Consider the following 15,367-nt stretch of genomic DNA (forward strand, 5'->3'; position numbering starts at 1 on the left):
TATTATTATTGTTACTATTATCCTAAATCCCCAGCATACTGTGACTCTGGCTTTGAGAGTGTGAGTGGTCAGTGCGTGGAATGTTCTCGGGGCTACTACAAGGACAACTCCGTGGACAGGTTTGGTCAGTGCACCATCTGTCCCAACAGCGACTTTATCACAGCTGGTAGTGCAACTACCTCAGTAGCAGGATGTAATGTTGGTAAGAATATTGGACATAACATAGATTGTAAAGCACATAAATAAAGCTTGCTGTTTGGCGGGAATTTGCGCTATGCAAATGTTGTTTATTTTTATTAACAAGAGTGGGAGATTTTTTGCTGTTGCAATTATAGTGGAGTTTGCTTAAACTGAATGCGATTAATCCAAAAACAGCGTTAAACGGGAAGAAAATGGAATCCCTGATTTTTTTGCTTTTGCTATTTGAGAAATCTCTCTGAACAGAAAATATATCAAAACCAACGTAAATCCAGATTTGGGATTAAGAGGACTCCACTGACATTGAAATCATCTTTTTTGTTTTTTGTTTTTTTGTTTTGTTTTGTTATTGTTGTTTTGTGTGTGAGGGGTGGGTTTTTGTTTTTTTTCATTGTTTTGTTTGACTTTTATTCATTCTCTTTTTTTTAGGGGGGAGGGGACTTTTCCAACTCTTGATCTTTCCATTTGCATCATAAATGTTAGTATCAAACTTTGTTGGGGATTTTAAAGAGTTGAAGATTATTCTGGAGCTGATCTTGCAGTTTTGTTGACACTCGCTGTATGTTGTTGGACCTGATATTTGTCTTAGGCTTTGAAATGGTTGAAGCTGGACCGTGAAGGCTGTCACTGTGATGTGGTATGACTATTTCCCCCAAGTTATCAATCTTCAGGGCACTGCACAGTGGTAATCAGCAATGGTGTTTTGTTTGTCTATAAGTTTCCTTACGTATGCATCTATGTATTTGTGAGGTGTGCTGACAAAATGAATTTACTTCTCAGATTTTAGCCCTCTATGAAAATAGAAATGTCAAATAAAGAGGTTGAGTTTGTAGTAGCTATTATAATGAAATGATAAATGAGAAAGTAAACTCAAATAAAAATGTATATGGAAATTTGACCCTTGTGTTGATTTTTTACCGACATTTCCTTTTATGGATTGCGAGAAGTCATTCATTCTATCAGCACACCTCACATTTATACGTCTAAGTACCGTATTTTATGCACATGGTAATATATGGTATGCTATTGTAAAATAAATTTGCTCCGCAAGGATCAATAAAAGTATTAAAAGTGGAATTTGTATTTTAATTTTGCTTTTGGTTTATTACAACAGCTAATTGCAGTGCTGGTTCCTTCCTGCCTACCGGGAGTAACACGTGTCAGTTGTGTGGCCTGGCGGAATACCAGCCGGAGAAGTGGCAGACCAGTTGCCTCGGCTGTCCTGTGGACACAACCACTCCACAGCTGGGAGCTGTCAGTGAAAGCGACTGCTTTTGTAAGTCTTGCTGGTTGCTGCTGTTGGTTTTGTTTGTTTGTTTTTTTGTGGTGGCTGTTTTTTTTTGTTTTTGTATTTGCTGTTAATCCTGTGGCCTCTTGATTTGTGTTGTTGTTATTGCTGTTGCTGCTTTTTTTGTTTTTTTTATTGTTGTTAATCCAGTGGCGTCTTGAGTTGTGTTATTGCTACTGTTTTTGTTTTTTTGTTTTCAACTGTTGATCCAACTGCGTTTTTGTCTAGAGAGTGGTTGTCAAAGTCATGGTGAGGCGTGCTTTTTTAAAAACGTTTTTTCATGGTTGCTTTTTTTCTTTTCTAAGATAGATTACTAACACAGAGATAATGATAGGCAAATGATTCCATGATATATTCACTACTAGTACATGACAAACTCCTGCAGCAAGGATCCCTTCCTCACATGAAAGATGGGAGAATACAGATAAACTACTTCAAATAACAAAAGTCAGGATCTTAAGATGTGACTTTATAAGAGATCAACTTTACACCCAGGAAAAGGTAGTATAAGGTCACAGACAGTGGAAATGTAAAGGGAAGACCAGCTCAACATGAAAGATATAACAATAGAAAAACATAACAGTATGGGCACATAGTCAACCGCTTAAAGAGATACAAGATGACTCAATAAAGAGCTGATCATTGATTCTTTCCTTTTTCTTGCAGTGACCGACTTTTTTGTCATTCCCTTTCACACGGTTGTCCACAACACCATTCTCACATATGAAGACCAGCAGTGCACAAACACTATCTTCTGTAATAACAGAAAAATAGCTTTTCTCGTCCTTATCTGTTCCTTGTGCAACCTAATGAGGTATTTATTGTGAGAGCTCATTATAGACTATAGCTCAGCTGCAGTTGTTTTTCATTACTTTTTTTATATAGTGTTGATGTTTTCTCTGTTCAGCTTTTTAAAAGTAAAAGAGATATTGAAATGGTAGTAAACTGCTGTAGAAACAAGACTGATCAGATTCCTTTCATATTTCCATGACTGTAGTCTTAAAGCATGGTAACAGGTCATACATTTTTATCAATGAAAACCTAAAAAAAAAATAAGATCATTTTTTTCTAATCTACTGTTGTTTAAGCAAAGTTTGTTTCTCGTTTTTTTAAGATATAGACCTACATGTAGCCTACCTGAGATTTGTGGCTTCTAAAATTCTTGACAGACTACATTTGAATCCCCCCCCCCCCCCCCACATTTTACAGCTGTTCATGGATCCGTTTGCTAGAGAGAAGGACTATTCTATGCCAGAGTTTAGGCTCAAAAATCATTAAATTGACAAATAGAATTTGGCACTTCACCTTTACACATAATTGCTGCTTCTCTTGTTCTACCAGTGAATTGTCCTGTTGGGAAGGAAGACATTAATGGTGCGTGCAGGGAGTGCCCTATCGGCTACTTCAAGATTACAGTCGGCACTGGCAGTTGTGAGAAATGTCCAGATGGGTTCATCACCAACTCCACAGGGTCAACAAGTTCGACAGACTGTGAGCTCAGTAAGTTTTTTTCTATGAGTTTAGGCTTTCTGTGGACAGGGGTGTCAATAGTCCAGTGGTTAGGCTACCGGACTCGCAATAGTGAGGTTGCAAGTTCAGGGATTTGAGTCTCAGGCCCGATGTTGGGTCATTGTGAAGGGCATTTTACACAAACTTTCTTGACTTCACCCAGGTGGGAATGGGTATTCAGCCATAGACAGTGAAAGATCTTGTCAGTATGTTAGTGTTTTAGCACGTATAAGTGGCAGCTTGCACTGTATGCATCCAAGGAAGTTGAGATAGTTTCAGAATGCTTTCAGGTCTGCTAGGGTAATAATATAGGTTGTAAAGTGTATAGAGCTTGCTGTTGAGTGGGGAATTTGAGCTATACAAATGTTTTATATTATTATTATTAAGTGGTATTGAAAGAAGCAGACTTTCAACTATAGCTTCTGTTCTCATTCATTAGTACTTTGGTGTTCGAAATTTGTAACATGACAGAGACTTTTGTCATTTCTGTAATTTTAAAGGTGCATAATAATTCATATCTACTGCCTAGTATAAGACTCTGCTGTAGGTATGATGTATGTATGATCGAGTCTTACACTGAGCTGTTGATATGCGTACACATGCAAATTTACACACACACACACATATATATATATATATATATATATATATATATATACATATTGGTATATATATATAACAATATTCTTTTAAAAAAAAGAATACAAAAGAAAACAACAACAACAACAACAACAAAAACGAAACAAAATATATATATATATATAATATCTATAGGCCTGTATATATTTTTATATATATATATATATATATATGTCTTTCTCTCTATATATACCGGTATATAATATACTGAGGACCTGCCATACTTACAAGTTAAAAAAAATTATATTGGTATTTGGTATTTTCACCCCCCATCGACACAATTAAGATCATCTTACAGGTTTCACAACCACAGAGAAATAAACAATACTTGTTAACAAAGTTACTGCTATACATGTAGCTACAAAACGCCTTTTACTTAATTAAGTTAAAAAAAGATTAACTCATTGTCTTAATTGCTTCCCTGTTTTTATATGAGTCGAAGAATTAGAAGGGAGCATAGAGAGAGAAATGTTCAATATGTACTGCTTGCTCAATGTATTGTGTTTGAAGGGATATTGTGTTCAAGTTTCCATATAAATCAAAAAAGGATTGAGGGGAGGGTGGGTTTTTTTTTATGTGTATGATGGGTTTTTCTTACCTACCTTTTTTTGTTATTCCTATGCTGTCATTCTTTCTTCTTTCTGTCAAGGGCAGGCTCTTCTTTTTTGTCACTGTACAACTTTTCAGTCTTTTAGACTAAAAAAAATTATAATTGGCACTCGCTCTCTTTACAAATGCACTTGGCTGTGTTTTTCTGAATTCTTATGTAATTATTATCTTATCTTTCCTTACTTACCTTATCTTACCTTTCCTTACCTTACGTTACCCTACCCTACCCTACCCTATCTCACTTCACCTCACCTCACCTCACCTCATCTCTTCTCATCTCACCTCATCTCATCTCATCTCATCTCATCTCATCTTTTCTCTTTCCCTGCACTAAATAAGTGTGCTTCTCTTTACTTGAACAAACAAACAAACAAACTTTGTCAGGTGACTGCCAGCCCGGCACCTACAGAGACACCAGGTCCACGTGCCAGCCCTGTCCTTACGGTCAGTTCCAGCCAGCAGAGCGGCAGGATAAATGTATAGACTGCGCAACTGGGACCACCACCCTGCAAACTGGGGCTCGGCTCTCTTCTCAGTGTGTCTGTGAGTAGTACAGTATTTTATTTTTCAAATGAACTGCCAGGGTGTAACAGTGTCACACCACCTCTTAACCAACCCAGCTCGTAGTGACCTGCATAGTGTCTGTCTACCAGCCTCCCCAGATGTCGGAAATATTCCATACAGCGGCAAAAAGCAGCTGATAAAAACCTGTAAATTCTTTGCCATATCGACAGGCCTAAGGGCTTAAATTCAGATGCCTGCCGGATCTGAAAAGTAAAGTAAAGTATCTCTCAAATGGTAGACAGTATTTTATCCCTTGGACAATAGAATAGTATTTTTATCTATTCGGTGATAAACCCTAAGTAAAGACTTTTAAAATGGACGCTGCATAGTTGCAATCAGCAATGGTATGTTTGTAAAATTGTCTAGTTTGGGGTGATATTGTGCGTTTGGTAACTTTGACTGAAAAATATACTTTGTGTGTATATATGTATGCTTAAATATATGTGTGTATGTGTGTGCATGCGTGCATGCATGTGTGTGTGTGTGTGGCGACATGCATGCATTATTGATGGATGGATGAATGGATGGATGGAAGGATGGATGGATGGATTGATGGATGAATGGATGGATGGATGGATGGATGGATGGATGGATGGATGGATGGATGGATGGATGGATGGATGGATGGATGGATGGATGGATGGATGGAAGGGTGGATGGGTGGATGATGGATACATACCATTCTAACTTTAATTCCCCCCCCCTCCCCCATGGATAAGAAAAGTGGACATTTTTTTGTGCTATTTTTTTAAAAACAGTATTTTATCTCATTGATGATAAACAGTATTTTGTCTCTTTGATAATCAACAGAATTCTTTCTCATTTTCATTGTTTATAATAAACTGTACTTTATCTCTTTCATAGTAAACAGTTTTATTTCTTCAACAATAAGAGTACGTTTTTGGCCAGCTAAATGATCACCCAGTATTGTTGATGGCTGTGTAAAATATAAAATGAAAGTGATTAATGATTGTCTTGAATGTTCTTCTTTCTTTCTCAGTGGACTGTGAAGTGGGAAAGGAGCTGTCTCCCACTTTAGACGAGTGTGTCCCTTGCCCTCAGGGGTATTTCCGTGACAAGAGCTCGCCGTCCCAAACAGCTTGTGTTGTTTGTGCTGTAGAATTCATTACTGCTACCACAGGGAGTGACGAGGCTTCTGACTGCAATGTCCGTAAGTATTCCTCAACTCTTTACTGTTGTAATGTTGTTCTCAATCCTGCAGGAATTAATTTTTGAAACTACTGTAATTATTAGTCTAATTGTCCCAGACGTGCTTAAAACTTGTCTCCTTTTTTCTTCTTTCATCTAAATTTAAATGGAAATTCAGTTAACGATCACAGTTGCTGAAAACATGATTGTTATTAGATGAAAACTACCTGGAATGCATGTTTTGACACATTATTACACTTTTTGTGAATTGAGGATAGTGTCATTGCTCCACGTACCGGTCTGTGGAACCTGCTCTAACAGCCACTTGTCCAAGACAATCACCTGTACAAACAACCAGTTCCTACTTCCCTCTTTGCATTTTTTCAATACTAAAATGACATTGTCCAAGATGACCACCCATCTAAAACAACCAGTTTTTCCTGTTGACAACATATGGCTGATTGACTGAATGTTTCTTGGTCTCTGTTATCTCAGGCAACTGTACTAGTCCTGGCCAATTCCGCAATGCTGCCACAAATGAGTGTGTGGATTGCCCGCTTGGCTCTTACAACAGCGAGAAGTGGCAGGATGAATGTACCTCATGTCAGACTGGCTTCACAACTAAGAGCACTAGGAGAGAGACGGAAGACGAATGTTATCGTGAGTTGACTTTCTCATTGCTGTAGAGAATGCTTTGCATGTTTCAATTTTACACCCCTCTGGATTTTGTATTGCTGTTTCATTTTTTGAACGAGTATTGGCTTAAGGTTTTGCTTTTTAAACCAAATCTATCGACTGTTGTATAAAGTTACACATACAGTTTGATTCCAGAAAACTTTAGGACCGTATCTTCTCTCATAACAATAATCTCAAAAGCGTCACTACAAATTGTTGCTTATGATTCTTGTAGTTCTTCATCAGTTCTGAAAAATCTCACTTTCCTTTACCAAGTTTCCATGGCAAAACATTTCTATTCTTTGTCTTTGATTTCTAGAGAATTATTCACACTCTTAGGTTTGAATCTGTTCCTTTCAGGCATTTGCCCATCAGGTCAGCAGGTAAATGAGGCTACCAATCAGTGTGAGGACTGTGGCCTGGGCTTCTACAGGGATGCTTCATCCTCTTGGAATTGTCAGGAATGTCCAACGGATTTCACCACCGCAACAGCACAGGCAACCTCTTCTGATGATTGTAGCATTTGTGAGTATTGAAATAATATAGTATCTATCTAGCTTAAAGAGTTTGCTTTACTTCCATATTTCAGTAGAAATTCCAAGCATAATTTTGTGTATGATTTTCAGTGAAATCCTCTTTTACAGTGTCGTTCAAAAAAACACTTGAAAATGTGTTCATCCAGTCATCTCAGAAAATCATTGGACTACCCAAGGTTTTAACATGACGATTGAATTTTAAAGGTTTTTTTGGACGCCACTGTATAATAGCAGGTGTGTGTTGGTACTGACATGTTCTATTTTCACATAGCTTTTCCTGAACCTTCCCAAAAATCCTATGAATGTTGTTGTTGTATCTCCAGCCTCATGCTCTGCGGGTCGCTTCTGGAACTCAACTTTATCTGTGTGTGAGGATTGCCCATTGGGAACGTACCAGTCGACGGCGGGCAGCTCTAGCTGTGAGAACTGCCCACAATTCCAAGTCACCATACAAGTTGGGTCCACAGCCAGCTCACAGTGCCTAAGTATGCAGATATTATATAATGCAACATTTCTATTCTTTTTGTGTTTTGGCTACTTTTTTCAGCTATAATAAGTAGGCTTGAGAGCTTCCTTCCATGTGGTGGAATTTTGTGCATAAATTAAAATTCACCAATATATAATTTAAGTTCATGTTCCGTAAAGTAGTGTTACCTATGGTTTTGCTAGTGCTTGAGAAATTTCAGGTCATCAAATTTGTAATCACACACAACCTGAAACTATACTCAAATTATATGATCTTCTGATAGAAGAAAGATTGCACTGTGAACCCTACATTTTGTACAAATATAGTCTTTATGGAAAGTTTATTTTATGTTAACTAGCCTTTGGATGTGTAAAGAATGAAGATAGTAAACATCTTAGTTTTGGGTATACATAGGCCTTATTTATAATATGTACCGTCCGAGTCATTCCACAAGCGCTTATACCCTTTTATTTTTAACTTTTGAGAAAATTAAAGATAAAGAGAGCACCCAAAGCAGAACCATGACTTTGGCACTTGTTACTGCTTAGTCATAAATAAGGAGGAATTAATGACACAGAATGAAACAATATTGTAAGATCCCCTTTGATGTCTTAGTTTGATTAACAGCTTTATGTAGATACCCACAGAAACTGACTTAAACAAATGTAGAATGATGCTCCCAATATTTCATTCAATGTGTATTGTATTTTTGTGTGTTATTCTTTCATTTATAGCTAAGTGCGCTGCTGGAAGCCACTCTTGCTCTGCAAATGCCGACTGTGAAGACACTGACACGGGAGGAACTACTTGTACCTGCAAGTCTCGCTACCAGGGTGACGGGGTAGTGTGTACACGTAAGTCTCTACACAGAAAGCTCAGAGAGGTTGTTTTGTTTGTGTGCTTGCTACAGCCTATTGAGAATGCAATATACATATTTAGATCCAACATTCATAAATCATAAATTGAAATTTGATTATTTTGTAGTATGCATGTTATTGTCTGTCTTCTTTGGTTTGAGATAAGGAAAACAGAATTTTTAAAATCTGTATATATGAATAAGAAAGTTATGCTTCTTTTTTTTTTTTCTTTAGATGTTTCAAAACAGTGCTGCTTCTAGTAGCAACCTCAGAATTATAAAGTTCTATATGCTCAATACTTAGTTTTGAGAAATTTGAAGTCAACATTATTTAATTTCATGATATGTCAAGCTTTTTCATATGCAATTCTTTGAATATCTTGATAACAACACCTAATATTCTTACGATTTTGATAGAGACGTCGTGATCTTAGTAACTCAAAACTATGTAATTCTGAGGTAGTGAAGTGTTGTTGAATGACCAGAATGGGTGTGTTGTCAATGGGTTTATGCTTAGTTTAAGGAATGTTATTCCACATTTGCAATCCTATTTCTCAGCATCACTTTCTTCCCTATAACTTCTCTCCTGTTTATCAAATTTGAATACAAGAAACACCAATTACTGGGTAGAAATGAATGTCGAATGCTATAATTTTAAGATACTGTGTTGATTACAGAAGTAATGGATTTGCTGGTGTTACGTAGTTATTGTTTTTTTAATAACTGTAAACAATGAGTAACACGAGTGTGCTAACCGAACTGGTGCCCGGTGTGCAAAGTGTTGAATTATTCATATATTGTTACTGAATATTTTGCCCTTTCTCTCACTTTACACAACAGATTTCTGTGACTTGCCTGATCCGTACTGCTTGAATGGCGCAACATGCTCCAAGGATAGCTCTGTTGTGTGCTCTTGTACGGAGGTTTACACTGGGATCCGTTGTGATATTAGGAAACGTATGTTGATCTGATTTTTCTTTTTGATTTTTAATTTCATTTTTTAATGTAAGGTTATTTACACCCCCAGCAAAAAAGTTTAGATTATTTAGGAGGCAGGCTTGTCAGGAACAACCTGGGCTGAGAGGGATACAAGGTGCTAGCAGAAAAATCAAGATATTCCATAAAATTTCTGTCCTGGTTCTACATGGACAACTAAAACAATGCACGCTACTCAAACACGCACTCACACATTTTTCATTTTAAAAAAGAATAAGCACATTTTTTATCTTCCCTCGGTTGTCAGTATGGTCTGCAGGTCAGCATTTCATCATAGAATAAACACAGGTGCCTATAGGTATGAGCTGAGTTGTGCCCCTTGAAATCTGCCTTACAACTCGGTCTGCCTAAGAACCTGTTATTTTTTTTCATGTCTCTCCATGAAAAGGCTCTTAGGTGGAGATAACTATAATATGTGTCACGTCGCAGTGGAATCAGGCACTCGTCTATTTTTAGGCACATAGAGATATTGATATGACCTTAAAGCTTGTACATTTGTCTTGCTTTCGATGAAAAAAAACCCGTCTATCTTAAATAGAAGTTATAAGTACATTTGCAATTGAAGGGGGTGGATGTTGCCTAATTCCAGTGGCAAAATTAGCAAAAAAATGGCCTTCAAAGTTTGATGACCTTCAAAGCTTGAGATTCCTTAAAAATTGAAAATGTTGGGGTCTTTAAACAACATTTTTCTGTAGAAATCTGCACAGAATTTTAAGCCAACTAACAGAAATTCAATAAAGATTGCCATACTGGCAGAAAAATGCTAGTTTCTTCGATTTCATGATTTTCACTAGAGCCTGATTTCACAACAATACCTCACATGTAATTATATAACACTTATATACTGATTAGAAAATAAAGGGGAAGACCATGTGGAACCTGGAGAAGAGTCACAGAAATGGATGTACAGGAAAGAGGGAAGACATGGAATTACATCCAGAGGCTAGCCAAGGTTACGGAAAGGTGGAAAGTGTTTGTTTGTGGCCTATACCCCCTGACCTAGGGTGAGAAAGGCAATGATGATGATTCTTTTTTTTTCTCTCTTTGTGCTCTTCAGCGTCTGAGTTGTGTTTGTTTGTAGCCTATACCCCCCCTGACCCAGGGTAAGAAAGGCAATGATGATGATGATGATGATGATGATGATGATATACTGATTTTTTTTTTCTCTTTGTGTCCTTCAGCGGCTGAGTTGGTGTCCGATGATGAGACCATTACCATTGTTGCTTCCACTGTGGGATCAGTCGGCTTTCTCTTGCTCCTCATACTTCTACTGATTTTCATTATCAGAAGGTTTGTAGATTATTCACTTCCTACAGTATCCTGTTTATATTCTTTGTACCCAGCAAAGTTGGAATTTAAAAAGGAGTCCACACTTTGCAAACAATTCAAATTAAACGGAGAAGAGTTTACCGAATATATAAGTTGGCTGATTCAGTTAGTAAGAGACATATGTGAGGCGTGTGGACAAAATGAGTTATTTCTATTTTGAGCCCTATAGATACATCACACTTATAGGTAAAGATTTTACAATTTATTAGTATGAAATTATACATAAAGAATATGGCTTCAGTAGAAAATTTTCAAATTTGATCAAAGTATCAATTTTTTGCTAAATATCTCCATTTGTGGATTGTGAGAAGCACCTCATTTTGTCAGCATGTCTCACATATACTACTTTTTGTAACGTCATTTTGAGATACCTTTAGATTATTTTTTTAATTATATATATATATATATATATTTGTAGAATGGAGTGGCTTAATTCATGTTAAAAGATACTGAACATTTGAATGATGTTAATAATTCCAGCAAACACTCAATTGGTTCTTGACTCATTGCTTCTTCCATAATTGCTATTGATGATACTGTTTTCCTCATGGCATTTATATTCCTGACGGCTTGATTATGATTTGAAATTAATCTTTTATCCCTGCCATCCATCTCACTATTAATCTTGTTCATTAAACTTTTTTTTCTCTTGGACTTTTATTAAAGGTTTCCATTTTTGTAAAGTTAAATCCTCAAATAATACTTCTTTTTGCTAGACCTTTCACTTCATCATCCTGTGGTATGTTTGTTTTTTATATAGATGTAGAAGATACAAAATGCTATTATTTTTTCCCCTAAGATAAGATAAGATAAGATAAGATAAGATAAGATGAGATAAGATGAGATAAGATAAAATAAGATAAGATAAGATAAGATAATAGTTTGTTGTCCCAGAGGGAAATGCAAAAATTTCTTGGCTGCACAGGATCGTAAAAACAAAACATATTTTGGTACACAGAAAATAAATTGTATATAACTCTCATTAAAATTCAATATGAAGAGAAATTCTTGTTGCTACCACTAATCCTTATTGTTATTTGTTATTAATATAATGAAATATCAGACTTCAGCTTGAAAATTCTTTTCTTTCCAGATTAAGAACAAAGCCGAGGTACAAAGCATCCCCTAGTGAGACGGATGCGGAAAGTTACTTCGCCAATTCCTCCCTGGGGAGGTCCTCAGGGATCATTACCCGAGCCAACACTAAGAGCTATGTGTCAAATTTTGGAGTTGACTCAAATAGCGATCCAGCAATTTATGTCAGTGACAAAGGTGCACAAGCTGATTTGAACGTTTCTTTTTATACGTTGGATAATAATGTGTATGTCTGAGCATAGAAACAAGTTTTTGCAGATTTTTATTTTGAAATTACTTGTGTTGTGAGCCCCTATGGAAAACTCTCAGTATAAGGGCCGGAAATTTCTGTTGATAATGTAATTTGTCATGTCTGTTTGCTGTGCTCTGGCATAAAATGTTTGAATCAGGCATGGGCAAACATCTAAGAGTCGCTGGCTGGATTAAGCAATTCTGAATATTTCTCGGGCTAACGCAGGAGGAATTGGGTGAGAGCAGTGAAATGCCCAAGCTCTCAAAAATGAGACTAAAACTGATGCTATAGCATGAACTGTCACTAAGGCCATGTCATGAAATAAAAGATTAAATCTATTGCTTCCAGCTGGGCTGGTGGGAACAAGCGATTTCAGTTTTCAAGACGGAAACTGACAGTTTTGTTTTTATTGATTATCATCTCACAGCGTTTTACATTCTTGATTGATTACTGGATTGACTTGAGGGCCAGACTGAAACTGCCCATGGGCCGCATCTGGCCTGCGGGCTGTAGTTTGCTCGTGCCTGTGTTATATGGAAATTCAGAAAGTGGAAAAGAGACATTTTCAAAATATATGCTCAAAATATACCTCCAGATTGAACTATATTTTAGGAACAACAAAATGCTTTCAGGTGATTAGTTATTCTTTGTGGACACTGCTGACCTTTCTTGTAGTTCATGTATTTGGAAATACTCATAGTAGTGCGGGATTCATCACTGGAAATTTTGAGTTTTATGTTTTGTCTTGTGGAAATGTTCAAAAGCCAAAGAGATTGTATGAATGGCCAGTTTTAGTTTTGCCTGTCTCACTACTTTCAAGTAAAATTTCTCTATGCAATCTTATGAAAAGTTATATATACATGTATATGTTGTATACTTTCATTCATATAATATATAAGGAAGCTACAATAAGTTCTGAGCATTTTTTTTCTCAGTTTGCTGCTGCTTGCCTTTTTTTAGTCCTATCGCAAGGATGTGCTGGTGGGAATGTGGTGTCAAATCAGTGACTTATTATGAAACCTACCGAGCAATAGTTGACGATATCATTTTTTTCTTGCCTGTTTCTTTCCTTTCTGTTTGGAAATGCTGTATTAGGTTGAAGTTTGGTGTTTTCATTAGTTAGAATGATTGCTGAGTGGTGAAGTAGGTACACAAAAGTCTTTGGAAAAGACTGTTACCTGTACTCCAAAATGACTCAGAATTGTGCCAAATGTGTTTCCGTTATCGTCTTTATTTGGAATGCCTGCTTTTTAAAAAGACTTCAAAAATACAGCATACTATTAATTTAACTTTTTTGGCTTTTCCAATAAACTTTCCCTCTATTTAGGTAAAAAGATATTGTTGTTCTTGCTGAATTCATCAATGTTTGCATCATTCATTAGTTTGAGTTTGTTGCCATTGAATGATTTGAATCACTCTGAGTGCTGACGTTATCTTGCTCAAACCTGATTGAATGAAGTATTTTCTTACTAAAATTGTTAAATAGTTTATGTCAATAGCAAATCCAGAACTGGTCTCTCTTTTCTCAGAAGTGTTTCAAATTTGTACTCCAAGCACTAAAATTGTCGAGTTAAAACATTATTCTGGGATCACGATTCGTTAAAATTGACTAAACAATCTGCAAATATATATTTATATGTTTGAATACTGCAGGAAAATTTTTGTTATTTGTTTTTTTATTTTATCTTTTGCACAATATTGTCACACCACAAAGCTTCCAGCTTCGCAGTTGCAAGTCTTGTCTGATGTAAATATATAGGCAAAGATATCATTACTGGCAACAATCAAAATTAAATATGTAACTATTCTGTACACACTAATGTTCCTAATAAAATTATTGTTGCTTACTTCTCTGTAAAACTGAAACCTTTCACATAAATTGCTTTATTTCACATACCTATTTGAATTGATCTCTTGCCCTCCCTCTAGTTGAATTAACCTGTTACCTAGACGGATAAGCTTTCATGTACGGAGTGTTTCTGAGCCCAAATATTTTACTAACATTCCATGTATCTGTTCACAAGTGTTTATAAAGCATCATCTCAGGACCATGCCCTTGGTATGAACACAAATACATCCAATGCTGATAAGTGATTTATGTGTTCTTGTTACATTTTGTGCTGTCCTTGTATATCCCTGTTTACTGAATTCATTTGTCAATAGATTTGTTTTCCTCCTTCAGGGAAACACTTTCTTATTATGACGAGATGAGTTTATGTTTTAATAAATAAAAGCAATTTTTAACAAAAATTTATCGTCATCTCTTACAACCTCCCTTTTGTAATCCTTTAAAATTAGTAGAAACCACCCACAGTGCTTTCAAAAATTCGTGGCGCGACTTATCCTCAAATAAAAATATCTTTAACGGGTGAATCAATGTCACCCATAATTGGCACAGCAGTTTGTATCACTTTGTCTTAACTTAATCATATTTTTCCACCACAATTGAGGCTAGATTTAAAAACATTTCTTCATAAATTTATAAAAATACTACAAGTCTCCATCACGCGAAAAAAGGAATTATTCACAGCACCTCCCGCTTCTCACACACATTTTGCATATACATTTGACCTACGTCACAGCTCACCGATGACATTTTTTTTCGGCAAACTTAGTTACAATTACAAGAAATTAATTTTATAGTGAACACTTTTATGCACTAAAAGTTATCAAAACATGTGTTCAATAAGCATAATGTCGCGATTTAAAAAATATGACCGACTTGCTTTTAAAAGTGATATTGTCCCAGCTGTAAACCCTTCATTATACATGTATGTAGAAACCAATTAGATTCTACTTGGATTTTTTTATCAGTATTTATTAAGGAATTTTCTAGAATAAAAATAAAAGGTATTTTAAAAAATATTACTTGTTAAAACAATTTGATGCAAGTCACAGTGCAAAATCTTGAGAGTTCATGTTTGATAGTTGAGGAGATATTTGGCTATAAGTTGCACCACGAATTTTTGACCGCACTATAGGATTTTTTATTAGTGTTTCCTAGAATACAGCTAATGCTTTATAATAATATTGATCTGGGTAAGACAAATTGATACAAGTCACTAGTCACAGTGCAAAAACTGGAGAGTTTATGTTCAATAGTTTAGGAGATGTTTGAAAATAAGTTACGCCACGAATTAGTGCTTGGTCTCCACATTGGCGCATTATTTCAGTGCTTGATATTGACGGGGTTATTTTGTTTTGTTTCGGGGGTTTTTTGGCCCCC

General features: G+C 36.1%; 1 protein-coding gene across 1 annotated transcript in view; it reads left to right on the top strand.

The window, feature by feature from the left end:
- The window catches only part of LOC101861248, a gene marked incomplete at its 5' end in the record, with an annotated part of 93,215 nt that extends 78,824 nt beyond the window's left edge, over positions 1–14,391 (top strand). Inside the window, 12 exon segments of the mRNA XM_035968678.1 lie at positions 35–202; positions 1,313–1,474; positions 2,828–2,986; positions 4,628–4,786; positions 5,808–5,978; positions 6,452–6,616; positions 6,992–7,156; positions 7,491–7,652; positions 8,368–8,487; positions 9,330–9,446; positions 10,667–10,775; positions 11,908–14,391. Of these exon segments, the coding sequence (XP_035824571.1) occupies positions 35–202; positions 1,313–1,474; positions 2,828–2,986; positions 4,628–4,786; positions 5,808–5,978; positions 6,452–6,616; positions 6,992–7,156; positions 7,491–7,652; positions 8,368–8,487; positions 9,330–9,446; positions 10,667–10,775; positions 11,908–12,145 (1,895 nt within the window).
- Positions 14,392–15,367: the final 976 nt, after the last annotated feature.

Source organism: Aplysia californica, unplaced genomic scaffold (assembly GCF_000002075.1).
Source record: "Aplysia californica isolate F4 #8 unplaced genomic scaffold, AplCal3.0 scaffold00004, whole genome shotgun sequence".
NCBI classification, from domain to species: Eukaryota; Metazoa; Mollusca; class Gastropoda; order Aplysiida; family Aplysiidae; genus Aplysia; species Aplysia californica.